This window comes from Pongo pygmaeus, chromosome 5 (assembly GCF_028885625.2).
Source record: "Pongo pygmaeus isolate AG05252 chromosome 5, NHGRI_mPonPyg2-v2.0_pri, whole genome shotgun sequence".
Classification (NCBI taxonomy): Eukaryota; Metazoa; Chordata; class Mammalia; order Primates; family Hominidae; genus Pongo; species Pongo pygmaeus.
In genome coordinates this window covers 41379375-41395993 of record NC_072378.2, presented here as the reverse complement: position 1 = coordinate 41395993, position 16619 = coordinate 41379375, and the positions used below count along the sequence as shown (strand labels likewise).

General features: G+C 44.3%; 1 protein-coding gene across 1 annotated transcript; it reads right to left on the bottom strand.

Moving 5' to 3' along the window:
- Positions 1 to 6484: 6484 nt before the first annotated feature.
- On the bottom strand, positions 6485 to 6940 carry LOC129039346 (large ribosomal subunit protein eL31-like). The gene has a single exon (XM_054493051.2). The coding sequence runs from the start codon at positions 6916 to 6918 to the stop codon at positions 6541 to 6543; it is 378 nt and encodes a 125-aa protein (XP_054349026.1). The 5' UTR covers positions 6919 to 6940; the 3' UTR covers positions 6485 to 6540.
- Between the last annotated feature and the right edge of the window lie 9679 nt (positions 6941 to 16619).

Here is a 16619-nt window from a genome sequence, read left to right as displayed (position 1 = left end):
AAAAACACCGCGTTTGTGATTTCTGCTCTTTCACATGTTGCAGAGGCCCATGTCTGCACTTCCTCCTGCTGGATTTGGAGTCTGGGGAAAGGCGTTGGGGAAATGAAAGGGTAAGGTTGGGCCTAGGTCTGTGGGGTTGGAGCCTTTAGTGCTCAGAGGAAATATGTGTCCTTGGCATCCCCTTTGACCACTGAGCAATATTTATGCTAATGTTCAGATCTGTGCTAACAGAAATTCAACGAAAGCCACATATATAATTTTACACTTTCTAGTAGCCACATCAAAAATTGTAAATAGAAATAGGTGAAGTCAACTTTAATGCTTCATTTAACCTAATATATTCAGAATATTATTTCCACATGTAATCAATATAACATTAATAGTATATTTTACATTCTTTTTTATATTAAGTATCTGGTGTATACTTTGCACTTACACCACATCTCAATTTGTATGCTAATTTTTCATTGGAAAGATTTCATCTGTATTCAGCTTTTATATAATTTATAGCTAAAATGTACATTTACATACACAAATTGAGCCAAAAGTTTTCCAAAAATGGAATTAGGTATCAGTTTTTAAATTTTAGTTCACTGAAATAAAATAAAAATTCAATTCCTCAATTGCACTAGCCACATTTCAGTTGTTTAGTGGCCATGTGTGGCTAGTGGGTACTGTTAATGGATAGCACAGATCTGGGTTAGGAATCCAGCTGGGTATAACTTTGTAGTGTACTTGACCATTCACTTATTTATTAATTCATCAAACATTTGCTGAATACCTACTCTGTGCTAAGCCCTGCACAAATTGTTGGTGATAAAAATCCAATGAAGAAGAACATTCTTGTTCCATAGGAGCTCCTGGGAAGCTGGGAGTCAGAAGGAAGGACACTTTCCTCCCATCCTTCTTTGTACCTGACTCAAGAAGGCAATGGGAGATGAGGTTCAGGCCGATACTCTCTGTTGCAGAAATGGCTCACACTGCAGCCTGGTGTAGAGGCAGTAGATTCAGGGTCAGTGTTCCTGGCTTATCTAGCACGTCAAGTGGGTTGTTGGTTGCTGACAACAGGATTCACTCTGGCTAGTTGAGGCAGATGGGATTTAATAAAGGAAACTGAAGGACAAACAATCATTTGGAGGGCGGAGAAATAGATTTGGGGTAAAGTTTCCAAGAACAATGCCCTAAATTGTGCTGTAGGACTAGATCATGGAGGGAAACTGGTATTACTATGGCTGCTGCTACTGAGCACTGGACACCAGGAACTTGACTTTATTGCAGCCACTCTTGCCACCACCACTGATGCTACTTCTGAGTCAGGAACCAGACTTCACCACCACTTTTTTTTTTTTTTTTTTTGAGATGGATTCTTGCTCTGTCACCCAGGCTGGAGTGCAGTGGTGCGATCTCGGCTCACTGCGAGCTCCGCCTCCCGGGTTCACGCCATTCTCCTACCTCAGCCTCCCAAGCAGCTGGGACTACAGGCGCCCGCCACCACCCGGCTAATTTCTTTTTGTATTTTTAGTAGAGAAGCGGTTTCACCATGTTGGCCAGGATGGTCTCGCTGTCTTGACCTCGTGATCGGCCTCCCAAAGTGCTGGGATTACAGGCGTGAGCCATTGTACCCAGCCCCTCACCACCACTTCTGAAAGCTAAGGCCTCTGCTGCCTTCCAAGCCAGCAAAAACAGAAGCTCCATGCACTGCCTGCTCTTTATGCTACTCACTTCTGAATCAAATCTCTAGTGGAGGCCTTGGGTTGTGAGAGCTCAGACGACATGCCTGAGTTCTAGCTGCAAAGACACCTGAAAGCTCTGAACTCTGACTCGAACTCTGACTTCAATATCAGGGAGATGGGACTTATTACATAATATCCCCAAATATGGGAAAGCTACTCAAAAGTTGATGAGAAGCCACAAATATGACAGATGTCTACTACAGTCAGAGCGTGGTCATGCTGTAGTCTCAGGCAGCAAATTCCCTTCTTAAGAACAGCCATTCACTCAGTAGGTGCCATATCAAGGTTCTGGCAGAGAGTAGACTGAGGATGTGCTATGGATTGAATGTTTGTATGCCACCAAAATTCATAAGTTAAAATCCTAACTCTCAATAAGATGGTATTAGGAAGTGGGGCCTTTAGGAGGTAATTAGGTCATGAAGGTGGAGCCCTGATGAATGGCATTAGCACCCTTATAAGAAGAGACACAGGAGAGCTTGCTTCCTTTCTGTCTGCTATTTATCACATGGGCACACACAATGAGAAGATGGTGGTCTGAGAACCAGGAAGAGGGCCCTCACTAGACACCATATCTGTCAGAACCTTGATAAGGTGCCTGTGTAAGACCACTGACCTTCAGAGTCTTCTCAATAAAGCATGACTGCACACATTCCTTAGGATGGCTCTCATGCCAGTACACCCAAATGTGATTCTGTAACCCAGGCTTAGACCTTGACATGTTTTAGAAGTGCTATGGTCTGACAAAAAGCTCACTAACAGTGGCAAATTGGTTCACTCCATACCTTCTCCAGCCCCTGTGCCTCCCTGTACTGCAGAGGTTGAAAACTAAAACTACGTTTTGCAGACTCCTTGGCAGATGGGCATCTAGATATGCTTAGGTTCAGCCAATCAGCTGGGACTCATGCAGGACTTTGATATGGAATATGGAGGGATAATTTGGAATAATGGAGGGAGCTGAACAGGGCACGAAGGTGGTGCTCATTTTGAGGAGCTAGAGTGGTCAGCAGCTGTGGCAGCAGCTCCCTCAGTGGCAAGTTACGTGGCATAGTTTGGGGTGTTAATATGGAATTCAACTTGGAGTGTATCCCTACAGCCTTTCCAGTGATTTGTGAACTATCTATCTGGGCTCCATAATATATTGTTTGTGCTTAAACTAGCCAGAGAGGGACTATATAGTGTAAAACAAAGACCCATATCCAGTGTGCCAATGATTTTTCCCTGGAAAGACTGTCCTTTATTCTGTGATTATACTTCTTACTTTCTTGTGTTAACAGGCCTATTATCTTATGAAAAGATGGTAAAGCGATGATAGCTTTATTAAAATGTCTCTACTTGGTAAAGTAAAAAGATAATAATCCTGTGTGGATTTTCCTCTCCCCAAATTAAAAAACGAAACACAAAAATATTGGTCTGTAAAATACAAAGCCTGGAAATGCCTTTTTTTGTGAGACCTGTCTTCCTGATCCTTTTGAAAGCCTTACACAGATATGTTTATGCATCTCCTCTGCACATATTTGACTATTTACTATGTGCTTAGAAGCATGGTGGGCCTTCATTTATTTTCTTATCTTCAGGTAATCTTTCTCATGCTGACTTTAATCCAGCCTGTGCTAGTTTCTTGTTGGCAGAGATGTTCTGGCCAACAAAAAGCTAAGTCAGTTCTAGCTGGTTAGTGTCATGATGTCATAAAGATATTAGCCCAAGGACAGGAATATGCTTCATATTAGCTCTCAACCTTCAGGTGAAATCAGATTTCATTTCCAAACAAACTAGAAAAGACACAATTAGAAAATGAAGAATAATATTTGGCAAATGCTGAGTAGGGTGAAGATGGGATTATAGAAAAGTTCTTTAGTGGGGCAGAGAGTATAGATGGGGGTGAGGAGGGGCCCACCCTCCCTAATCTAAGGGAGGAGCTGGCCATCCTTTCCCTGGGAATCTCAGATAAATATGAAGAAGGCACATGACAGAGAAGAGGACTCAGTGGCATTGGTCATCTTGGAAATCTACCAGGAAAGCCTTTACATGTGGCTTGTGCTCGCTGCATACCCACCCACAGGCTTTCACCACAGTTGGGCTTCTTGTGCTGTGGCTGAGGAGACCATCTGTGGCTAGGTGGCAGAAGCGGACCATGTTCAGTACACAGGGTGTAAGCCCTTGGGAAGTTTTGAGTTCTGGAGACCACCTGTCTCTGTGTGCCTGTGTTGTCTTTCCTTTCTGCCTGTGACTACCCTCTTCTTTATGGGTCAAGCCAGTCAGATATGACTCAGGCACATTCTTCCTTGGGAGAAGATCAGATGAATCCTTTACTTCAGTCTCTGTCTCTTTCCCTTAATAAACTCTTTTTAATTTATTTGACTTCATCAAAGCAAGAATGTGGTTCCATTCCCTTGAGACCTGGTTATGTGGGACAAGTAAGGACTCTGGAATCCCACAGACTTGAACTTAGAAGCCAGCTTCATCACTTTCCCCGTGGATTCTGGCAAGTCACTTAATGTGTCTGAGGTTCTGCCTCTTTGTCTGGATGATGGGGATAATATCATCCTCCTTTTAAGATTATTGTGAGGATTAATGACTATAAAGCCCACAGCCTACACGTAGCCTGGTTCAATATTATTCAAGGCCTTCTTCTTTGTAACACCATGTAATGACCACTGGGCTGGACATTTATTGATGTTGGCTGCAGAGCATCCCATCCCCTTCTCTAAGAGCACCATGACTTGCTTTCAAGAATCATCTTTCCCTAGTGGGATTTGACTCAGAGGGAAATAATACCAAGGGGCAGATGCTTTCTCTCACCCTTGGTGCAGCCAGGGAGCTGGAACATGATCCATGTCTCTATCACTCCAGACACTGAATCCTCAGTGAGTACACTGAGGTTGTGCTATGGATTGAATGTTTGTGTGCCCCCAAAATTCATACGTTAAAATCCTAACCCTCAATAAGATGCTATTTGGAAGTGGGGCCTTTGGGAGGTAATTAGGTCATGAAGGTGGAGCCCTCATGAATGGCATTAGTGCCCTTATAAGAAGAGACACAGGAGAGCTTGCTTCCTTTCTCTCTGCTTTTTACCACATGAGCATACAATGAGAAGAAGGTGGTCTGAGAACCAGGAAAAGGGCCCTCACCAGCCACCATATCTGTCAGAACCTTGATCTTGGACTTCCCATCCTCCAGAACTATGAGAACCAAATGTTTGTTGTTTGAGCCACCCAGTCTTTGGTATTCTTTATGGCAGTCTGAACGGACTAAATCAAGATGTGTGGAATGATTAGTGGCTCTCTGGAGCCATGGAGATGTGGAAACCTGGCTGTTCCTCTCCCTGAACTGGAGCTGGAGTTCTGTTGCCAGAGGATCCTACACTCGAGTCTTCAGTCTTTTCTTGGATTTGGTGAGACCTGACGCCCTCCCTGAAAATTCCCCTTTGGCTTACATGTACCAGAATGGTTTCTCTTGCTTGAAAACTAGAATTTTGATTAATATCCAATAACCTTGTGCTTAATTCATAAGGTATCATAGGTGCTGTATGAATTATCTATTGCTGTATTGCAAATTACCAACCCCTCCAACTTAGTGGCCTCACACAGTAGTCATTTATAATCTCTCACTGTGTCTGTGGCTCAAGGAGTCAGGAGCAGTTCCTGGTTCAGGGACTCCATGAGGCAGCAGTCATCTGAAGGTTTGACTGGGGCTGGAGGATCCACTTCCACAGTGACCCAGTCAATGGCTGGCAAGTTGGTGCTGATTATTGACCAGGGGTTTTTAGTTTTTCTGCATGTGGGGCTCGCCATAGGACTTCTTGAGAGTCCTTAGAGCATGCCACTACATTATTGATTCCTAACTATTCTGATAAGGCGGTTGGGATAAAAACAACTGTGAGCTCTTAGGCTGGGAACCATTCTCTGCCAGGCAAATCAACAACATCCTTCCTCTAAAGTTGTTTCCAAACAGAGGAGGCTTAATTTAATCTTGGTTGCTAGTAACTGTTTTATTCTCTAGATGATCCTAAGGTAGAGTCATCTTAGCAAAACTTGGAGCAATGTGGTTTGATTCTTTTACATTAGGTTTCGTAAGTTCACGATGCACCTTGGCAATCACTTCTCAGTGGATCCTTGCAACAGCCCATAGGGCAAGCAGAGCTGGATGTAGTGGTTCCATTTCACAAACGAGGAGACTGAGGCCTATGACCAACAAGTGTTAGACATGGTGGTTAGGTTAGGAATCAGACAGGCCTGAGTCTGCAGTTTACTAGCTGTGTAACCTTGAGTGAGTTGCTTAACATCTGTCTGCCTTCATTTCTGCACCCATAAAATAGGCTAACAACAGAGCCACAATAATAGTGCCAGTCCTCAGGGTAGTCAGGGTTAAATGAGATAGAATATATAAAACACTTAGTGTAGTGCCTGGAGCTTAGTAAGCACTCAGCAACATGAGCCATTGTAGTGAATATTAGCTCAGACTAGGACAGATGATGTAGTTTAATAATTTGTACGATAGGTTGTTTGTATTCATTGGTGAATGGACCCACTGGTGCTTGGAAACCAGAAGGACAACCAACCCTCCTCCTTCTCCTCTAACCCACTTTCCCATGGCTCCTCCTTCTCTAGTGTTTACTCTTCCTTCCTCTTACTCCTTACTTATCTTTTATATTATTCCAATATTTGAAGAATGCAGGGTTGTAAAAACTTATAGGGTTCCTGTATAGCTTCCATTTTACTGCAGGCCTTTGCAAAACTGTGTTTAATAAGTACTTTTTTTTTTTTTTTGCAATTTTATAACTTTATTTGATCTATCTGACGATCAGCGATTAGTTCTCATCCACACTGACTGTCTGTAGATTTTTGAAAGTGGTAACAGGTACATAGGTAACCAAAGTATATAGCTTATTTGGTGAATCTTCATCCTCATTACGTTTTCTGGACAGCCACACACGGATTCGGTATGGGACATTCCTCATTCCTTTGGCCCAGACAGCTTTGTTCAGCCTGGTGTCAATGCGCACATCTGGAGTTCCCATCTCCTTCATGGCAAATTTCCGAATCTCTTTGAGTGCCCAAGGTGCACGCTTCTTGAAGCCCACTCCATGGATGCGCTTGTGAATGTTGATGGTGTATTCTCGGGTTACCACTTCGTTGATGGCAGAACGGCCCTTTTTCTTCTCGCCACCCTTCTTTGCAGGAGCCATTCTGCCGCGTCCAAGTTGGAAAGGAATAAGTACTTGCTAACTCAATAAAAAATCAAGTCATCCATATGAATAAATGACTGGCTGCCCAGCTGGCTGAAGCTGCTCGTGTGCGTTTGCACATATATACACACATGCACACAAATGTGTGCACACGGACACAAACATGCACACAGGTACACACACACACTCCTGTCAAGCTCCTTGCAGCTCACCTTTGAAAACTTGTTCATCCTCAGCCCAGACCTTGGACGGGGTCACCTGTTACCTTCCCAAAGGGCAGTTTTGGTGGTGGGATGTGCAGATTCCCTTAGATCAAAAATAACCCCCCCACATGTGACAGCCCCCTGCAGCTCGCTAGCTGTGCCACATCCATTATCACCCTGGATTCTGTCTCAGAGAGAGCTGAGGGCTGAGATTTTTAGTGGTTTTCCCATGTGAAGGACCTGGACTCATTCAAGACTCCCCGTTCTAAAGCCTGGACTATGATGCCACTCAAAAAGCCCTGCCCAACCCCTGACCCCGTATCTCCCGCTAGAGCTATGCTTCTGGGTTAAGTTTTGCATCTCCATTAGATCCCTATTAAAACACACAAAACGCATATTTTATCTGAAATGGGTCCAGCTCTACTTCACTGGTTAAAATTAATTTATCAGATCAGATAGTTTTTACCTAGGGCAAGCACTTAACCATTCTCAACATCTTTGATCATACCTGTGAGGAAGTGTGGTGGAGGGACAATGGTCCACCAGAACACATTTTCTCTTCTTTCACTGTAAAAGAATTGCTCGGGCACACATATCCCCATCTCCCCAGGCTCCCTACAGTTAGGTGAGCCTGTGTAACTAAGTTCTCACCTGCAGAATGTTCTCATTAGCAGAATGTGAGTGGAGTGGTGTATGAGAGTCACAGGCCCAGTGATGTGGGGCGATCAGCATGCCTCGTGCCTGCTGCCTCTCTCCTCCTGGTCTGCAAACAGGCATGGCAATGACCCAGCTGCCACCATGAGGCTGAGGACATTTTGGGGGATGGCAGAGAAACAAGATGGAAAGAACCTGGGCCATGGACTCTGCCTGAAGCAAAGCTGCTGCTGACCAGGGGGACTCCCTCAGATTATGTGAGAGAGAACTGCATTTCTATCTTCTTTCAGCCACTGGGTTATTATTGATGGGTCTCTTTGTGGCAGCAGCTTACCTATCTATCAGAATTAGACAAGTTTACCCATGTGAATTGCTTGGTCTGGCACATATTAAATGCTCAGTAAATGTTAGCTCTTACTGTGACTGCATTTGTGTTTCAAAACCTTGCACACATCTCTAAACCTCAGAGTGGAGGATTTGGGAGCAGTTTTCACGAGCGCTCTGTTGGACACGTGCTGCCCTGCTTTGGTGCCAGGCAATCAAGGTTGACTTTCAGCGGGCATCTACCCACTTTCTATGTGGAATGCAGAGAAGCTTCAGGCCAGGGGAGTCCAGTGGAATTGGGTTGGGGTTTGCTAAGATCCAGAGGCCATTCTTGGGCATAGACCCTAGTCACCTCTGTGCCTGGCACAGCGGCCCTGCTGATGCAACACCCTGGAATTTCTGGGCACAGAGGGTACCTGCAGACAGGGTAGCAGATGAGCAGCAGACTACAGCATCTGGCCAGTAGGCTTGTGTGAAACACCTCCAGAGGGCCCCAGCAATGACTGGGTGGGTGAGGTTTGGGGTGGGCTGGAAGCTCTGTCATAGCAAGGAGGGGAAAGATTGGTGAAACATGAGGGATATCTGTAAACGTGAGCCCCCCTGTAGCCAGGTGAATCTGGAAAACTTGGGTTACCCTAAAATAAAGCTATACGAGAGTCCTGTAAGTAAGGGGGCAGCTGTATCATTTTGTAATTCTTAACGTTTGGAATGAGGGCTCCTACTGCCCTGGTAATGCCCTGGTGCTGTTCTTTACTTACCAGGAGCTGTTGAGTCTCCTTGGTCCTACTCTGGCCCTCTTTGTATTTTCAACAGGAGATTTCTACATGTATTTTTTCCAGATTTCTACTTTGAAAAAAGCATAGACTTACAAGAAATTGCAAAAAGAGAGCTTCTGTAGACTCATCTCCCAGTTTGCCCTAAAGGTGGCATCTGACTAATTACAGTGCATTATCAAAACCAGAAAACAAACACTGGCACAATGCAATTAACTAGATCGTAGATCTTCCTCGGATTTCCCCAGTTTTTGCAAGTACTCATTTTTTTTAGTATGCCTTGTACATAATTCTATGACGTTTTATCACATGCATAGATTCATATACTACTGCTGCCACGTCTGCATTTATTTTGCTTCACAGCAGCAAAAAAGTATGTTCAAAACCTACAGTGAAGTGAGGAAGAGCAGGAGTGTTTTCATCAGACAGACCTGGCTTGAATCCTGGCTTCGCCTCTGGCTGGCTGTGTGACCTCAGACATGAATGAATCTTTCTGAGTCTGCTTCCTCATCTGCAGAAGGGTGGGATGAAAATGGTACCCTGCTCCTGGGTTGTTCTGAAGGATCTCATTCCCAACAGAGTAAGTTCACAATGTGCTATTATCAGCATTGTTTTGTGAAGGCCTTTTGACTTTATGATTCAGGGTTGTTTGTTGATTCAGTCTCTGGAATAATTAAGGTTCACAAGAAAAATAGAGTAGGAAAGTAGGACTTGCATGTGATGTTATCAGCACACCTGGGGCTGCAGTTGTCAGCCCCCTCCCTAAGATGCTTGCTGTGGTGCACTAGGCCCAGGTCCCTGCTTCAGCCTCTCATACACAGCTCACTGCACTCCCTCCTCACCAATGCCTCGCAAAGGAAGCTCCTTGGAGGCCTCATTTGACTCCTCCCCGTCTTCCTTTATCGTTGCAGGGATCTTTGCAAACTTCTCTGTTCTGCGTCCGGCCTTCCCACCCTTCCACTCCTTGACACCCACCTCTTGATATTTTTAATCATGGCTGATGGGAACACCTGGCGCTACACCTATAATGAGACCATGATATACAGGAATACACTTGTGTAAACCATATTTTTTTGAACTATATTTTCTTTTTTTTTTATTATACTTTTAAGTTCTAGGGTACATGTGCACAACGTGCAGGTTTGTTACATATGTATACATGTGCCATGTTGGTGTGCTGCACCCATTAACTCGTCATTTACATTAGGTATATCTCCTAATGCTATCCCTCCCCGCTCCCCACCCCATGACAGGCCCCGGTGTGTGATGTTCCCCTTCCTGTGTCCAAGTGTTCTCATTGTTCAATTCCCACCTATGAGTGAGAATATGCGGTGTTTGGTTTTCTGTCCTTGTGATAGTTTGCTGAGAATGATGGTTTCCAGCTTCATCCATGTCCCTGCAAAGGACATGGACTCATCCTTTTTTATGGCTGCATAGTATTCCATGGTGTATATGTGCCACATTTTCTTAATCCAGTCTATCACTGATGGACATTTGGGTTGGTTCAAAGTCTTTGCTATTGTGAATAGTGCTGCAATAAACATATGTGTGCATGTGTCTTTATAGCAGCATGATTTATAATCCTTTGGGTATATACCCAGTAATGGGATGGCTGGGTCAAATGGTATTTCTAGTTCTAGATTCTTGAGGAATCGCCACATTGTCTTCTACAATGGTTGAACTAGTTTACAGTCCCACCAACAGTGTAAAAGTGTTCCTATTTCTCCACATCCTCTCCAGCACCTGTTATTTCCTGACTTTTTGATGATCGTCATTCTAACTGATGTAAACCATATTTTTATTTAGGGGGAACTTTATTGAATAGAGATGATCTGTCTCTTTCCCTTATTAGACTATGAGCTCCTTCATGGCAGAGATTCTTTTTTTGAGTGGTTAAGGCATTTTTGGGGGCACACAGCCACACTGCCTTCCTCCAATCATAATCCCACACAAATAATCATAGCTTCCATTGACTGAGCTTTCCCATGTCTTGGTCACAGTGCCTGAAGCTCTGATTCACACAACATTTTGCAGTCGGTGTTATGATCTCCCTTTTGTGGCTGCAGGAGCTGAGGCTCAGCACAGTTAAATGGCCAGCCAGAACTTGTTTTCTTCCCAGAACCTATGCTCACTTCACACTGACCTACTGCCTCTCCACTCATGTCTGTTTGATTAATAACATTAGGCCCATCATGCAGCTCCCTGGGAGAGCTTATCTGTAAAATGGCGCCAGGAGTCTCCAGCTTGTTCATGTCATAGGGTCCTCAGTGAGGATCCAATGACCTGGTGATGGGGACTGCCCCCTGCAAACCCTGGCATTATAAACGGTGAGCTGGATGGACTCTTCAGCACATGTGAGTGATGCGAATTCCTCAGCACACATGCACCGAGGGACCTGCCACCCTCCACTCCTTGTAAGATAGATATTTACTTTCATTTCTCTTTATTCCGTCTACTGGCAATCCTGAACCTTACCTTATAATGCTCTCCTGGGCATATAGAAGGGAATAAATGCAGATTCATCAAAAATTTATTAAAAGTCATCTTTGCTGCAGCTACCTCCCCATTTTGTTTTGTTTTCTATTTTAGCAGCCTCACTCTGTTGCCCATGTTGGAGTGCAGTGGTGTGATCTTGGCTCACTGCAACCTCGAGCTCCTGGGCTTAAGCTATCCTCCTGCCTCAGCCTCTTGAGTCACTGAGATTATAGGTGTGAGCCACCATGCCTGTCTCCACGTAGGATATTTTTAAAAATACCATCTCAGTGAATGCTCACAACCACACTGTGATATAGGTATTATTCTCATCCTTGCTTTACAAATGGGAAACAAAGCTCAAAGAGATTAAAGTGATCCGAAGTGACCTGCCCAACATCACATAGCCAGTGGATCTGGGTTTTGAACCTGGGTCTGTCTGACTCCAAGTCCCGTGCTTATAAACAAAATTTAGTTGTCTTCAGCATTTTAAAATTCAAAATATATGAAAGAAAAGTCAGTGACTATCTTGTCTTTTGGCTTCTTGGATCCCTTCTTCAGAGACCAATATTATCATCTCTTGAGTTTTCTTTTGGTGTTATTCTATACATATTGAATATATAGTCTGTGCATATTGAATACATATTACTTTTTCTCACTTTTTCTACATTCTTCTGGACCCTGCCGTTTTACTTAACAATGGATCTTGGAGATCTTTTCATAATCAGTTTATAGACATTTCTTCATAGTTTTCCACTGTTGCATAATATTCCATTGTATGGATGGACAATAATATATTCAGTAAAGTGTGAACATTTAGATTTTTTCCCCTGTCTCTGTGTCATAACAAATCCTGCAGTGAATAACTTTGCATTTACATCATTTTGCATGTGGGGCATGTCTGTAAAAAAAAAAAAATCCTAGCAACCAAAATTTAGGGTCAAGGGGACATGCGTTTAAAATTTTGAGCTATGAGCACATTGCTGTCTGTAGGAGTTACACCAATTTCTGTGTCCCCAGTGCTCCTTCCTCTGCACTCTGCCAGCTTGGAACAGGTGCCAAGGTCAAGGAAAGCAGCATATGCCACTGGGACCTATTCCTCTCATTCTGCTCCCTCAGGGAGAACCAGGTTTCTGGCCTTTCTTGTACTCCACCCTTTTATCTCCTGGGAAGTCACCAGATGTTCTCCCATTGGAAGAAGGGGAGATATTGTTTCCAAACAGAAGACACCAATCTATCTGTTTACAATGATTCACATCCAGAGAATCAGTGAACTCTAAAATCCTTGGCAGACTCCAACTCATGGCTGGAGGAGCTGATGGTGGAAACAGGCTGCAGACTTCAGTTAAATATTAATAATAATATTAAACATTTACTGTGTGTTTATTCAATTCTGGGAACTGTGCTAAGCTCCTTGCATGGATTACCTCACTGAAGCCTCAAGATCACCCTTCAAGATGTGTACTGTCGTTCTTCCCATTTTAAGGATGCAGATAGGAGGATTGAGTAATTTCCTAAGCCACGTAATTAGCAAGTGACACCACTGGGATTTGGGACCTGGTTGTTTGATTTCTTTTTTTTCTTTTTTTTGAGATGGAGTTTTGCTCTTGTCACCCAGGCTGGGTGCAATGGTGTGATCTTGGCTCACTGCAACCTCCACTTCCTGGGTTCAAGCAATTCTCCTGCCTCAGCTTCCCAAGTAGCTGGGATTACAGGTGCCCACCACTATACCCGGCTAATTTTTGTATTTTTAGTAGAGATGGGGTTTCACCATGTTGGCCAGGCTGGACTTGAACTCCTGACCTCAGGTGACCTGCCTGGTGGGACTACAGGCATGAACCACTGCGCCCGGCCTGGTTGTTTGATCTCACACTCCCAACCACGGTACCAAACCAGAACTCTTAGGAGAGCAGAAAAAGACCTGACTCTTTTCCTCTTCCATGCTTGGCTTCCATCCCTTTGGGAGCCTCCACCTTTCCCTCTTCTGCACTATCCTGGCTGCCTTTTCTCTGGCAAGGCTCAGCTTGTCTCACTTCCTTTTCTCTCCACCAGCGCAACTGTTCTTTCTTTGGTCCTAGTCCTCCAGCCTTTAAACTCCAGCTTCCCTGAAGTGCAGTGAGTGTACACGTATTGATAAACATAACAACTACTCTGGTCTCCACAGGACCTTAAATTGGCAGAATTTCAGGTGCTGAGGTGAGCCAGTGGGAGAGATTTTTTGAGTGTGTGATGAATGTTTGTGTGTGTATATGTATGTGTGTGTTTGTGTATGTGTGTATGAATGTTTTTTATGTCCTTTTAGATTACACTTCATGAGCAGCTGCCACCATGAAAATGTTGGCTGAGGGGCTTGATGTGGTTTGGCTGTGTCCCCACCCAAATCTCATCTTGAATTGTAGCTCCCATAATTCCCATGTGTTGTGGGAGGATTCGGTGGGAAATAATTGAATCATGGGGGCTGTTTCCCCGATACTGTTCCATGGTAGTGAATAAGTCTCATGAGATCTGATGATTTTATAAGGGGAAACCCTTTTCACTTGACTCTCTTCCTCTCTTGCCTGCTGTCACGTAAGACGTGCCTCTCGCCTTCTGCCATGACTGTGAGGCCTCCCCAGCCACGTGGAACTGTGAGTCCATTAAACCTCATTTTCTTTATAAATTACCCAGTCGTGGGTATGTCTTTATTGGCAGCATGAAAACGGACTAATACGGGGCTACTGACAGGGTCAGGAAATCTCTGCCTACTTAATGACAATGGCAAGGAGGAGGAAGGTTCTGTGGTTGCTGGCCCCAGCCCACTACCCAATTTTGTTTCTAAACATGTAACCCATTGGCCTGAAAGTCCCACCAGCTAGCAAAGGTGATGGTGGGAAAGGCAAAGGGAAAGCCCAGGTCAGCCTGGTGTCAGTGGAGTTGAAGTCATGGAAGGAGATGCTGCTGCTGGGGGTAGCTTTGTCTTTAGCTTTTGCTATTCCTACCTCCATCTCTCCTTTCTTCAATGATAAATCTTCACACAGTGGTTGAGGAACACCAGCCTCAGAGCTACTGTGTATGTGGCCTCAGGCAGCAGGGTAACTCATTGTAGGGTGGGGTTTGCAGCCCCTCCCTCACCAGGTAACTGGAGATGGACTGAACTGGACTGAGATGAAAGACAATGTCAACAAATGCCCTGCATTTGGCCTAGTGTCTGCTACAGAACAGGAGATCAATAAATGGTTGTTATTGGTGTTGCTGTTATTTTGTTCAGTGATTTCAATTCCCTCCTCCACTTCAGCCAAGTTATCCCTCTCCGCCTGAACATTTATTTCTTGTCCAGAGAGCCAGGAATGCACACATGACTCTCCTCTTGTGTGAAGCCATCAAAGGCCCTGCTGGACACATGTGCTGATATTTCCTGAGAGAGAAGAACTCTCGGGGAGGCCTTGTGGGCTTGCCAGCTATCCCTGGAGTGTCAGAGGCCTGCAGCGAGGGCCTGAGAGGCAGGGGAAATCTCCAGCCTTTGCCTCAGCCATAAACAGGACATCTAACTGATGCCAACTCAGTAGATTTTGATAGAGAACCTACTGTGTGTTGGGGAGACCCAGAGATAAAAGAAACCCCAAACATGGCCATGCCATTTGGGGCTTCTCCTTGCCCCAAATATCAAAGATCAGATAGTGCCGACTCCCAGGCACATACTCCACTGTAGGGGAACTGTCCACACTGCTCTCTCCAGACCTGTCTTCCCATTTCCCCTCAGATCTTCTGCAGTGTGGACTTCTAGGATGCCCTCTCCCTCAATGTCGTGTCACTAGCTGTGACCCCTTTTTAGGGGTCCTTTCTTGTCTCCTCAACCTCTGAAGGTTGGAGCCCTGCAGACCTCAGAGGTTCTTTCTGCCTACCATTGCTCCTTCATTGATCTTATCTACTTCTGGCTTTAAAGGCTATCTTGACTCTGATGGTTCCCAAATTTATGTTTCTGATCTCTTTCTCCCTTGGCTTCCATCTTTTTCCATCCCTTTCATCCCTTTGCATTTTTCTGCAGATGAAGCTGCAGTGCAGATTCATCCACTCTCCTGCCTCCTCTGGCCTCCATTCCCACTGCTATCACAGTCTGTATTAGTCAGGGTCCTCCAGAGAAGCAGAACCAATAGGATATATTTAGATGCAGATGTTCCTTGGCTTACAATAGGCCTACATTCTAGTAAACCCATTGTAAGTCAAAAATATTGTAAGTCAAAATGTATTTAATATCCTGATAAACCTCTTGTAAAGTTGAAAAATCAAAAATTGAACCATTGTAAGTCCAGATGCTCCTTGATTTACGATGGGGTTACACCCCTATAAACTCATTGTAAAGCTGAAAAATTGTAAGCTGGTCCATTGAAAGTTGGGGACCATCTGTATATATAAGAGGAAATTTATCATGGGAATTGGCTCACACAATTTGGAGGCTGAGAAGTTCCACAATCTGCTGTCTGTAAGCTGGAGACGCAGGGAAGCCAGTGGTATAATTCACTGGTAAATAATAATTCACTGGTAAATCCAGTAGGTCTGAGGCCAAGGGCCTACAAACCAGGGGGAAGGAAGGATGGTGGTGTAAGTTTTGGAGTCTGAAGGCCCAAGGACCAAGAGCTCTAATGTTCAAAGGAAGGAGAAGATGGATGTCCCAGCTCAGGGAGAGGAGGGAAATTGCTCTTCCTCCACCTTTTTGCTCTATCCAGGCTCTCAAGGGATTGGGTGATACCTGCCCAGATTGGTGAGGTCGGATCTTCTTTACTTAGGCTACCAATTCAAATGCTAATCTCTTCCAGAACACCCTCACAGACATACCCACAAAGCCTGTTTTACCAAAGATCTGGGCATCCCTTAGCCCAGTCAAGTTGACACCTAAAGTTAACCATCACATAATGTCACTTTCATATTTATTTTCATATCTATTTTTCCTTTAGATTTTTCAGGCCATGATGTAAGTTTCTTGGAGGGAGAAACTGTTTTATTTACTCCTGCATCCCCAGTGACTACAGCATAGTAGTTATTCAATAAATACTTGTTGAATGAATGAAAAAATGGGAAAGGTAGGGGAGGGGGAATGGAGGGAATGCAAGGTAGGCAGGAGAGAAATAAAGATATTACAATTTACTAAACAATTACTAGGTGCCAAACACTTGAAACTCATTTTATTCTAACCCTTATAATGCATCCCCATTTTACAGGAAAGAAAGCTGAGGCACGGGGAAGTTATACAGGCCGTGAGTGTTAGCCAGGATTCTAGTCCTGGTCTATGCACAGCCTC

What these genes read in the sequence shown, in the direction of transcription:
- LOC129039346 (XM_054493051.2), bottom strand. Translation starts at nt 6,918, where the DNA reads ATGGCTCCTGCAAAGAAGGGTGGCGAGAAGAAAAAGGGCCGTTCTGCC.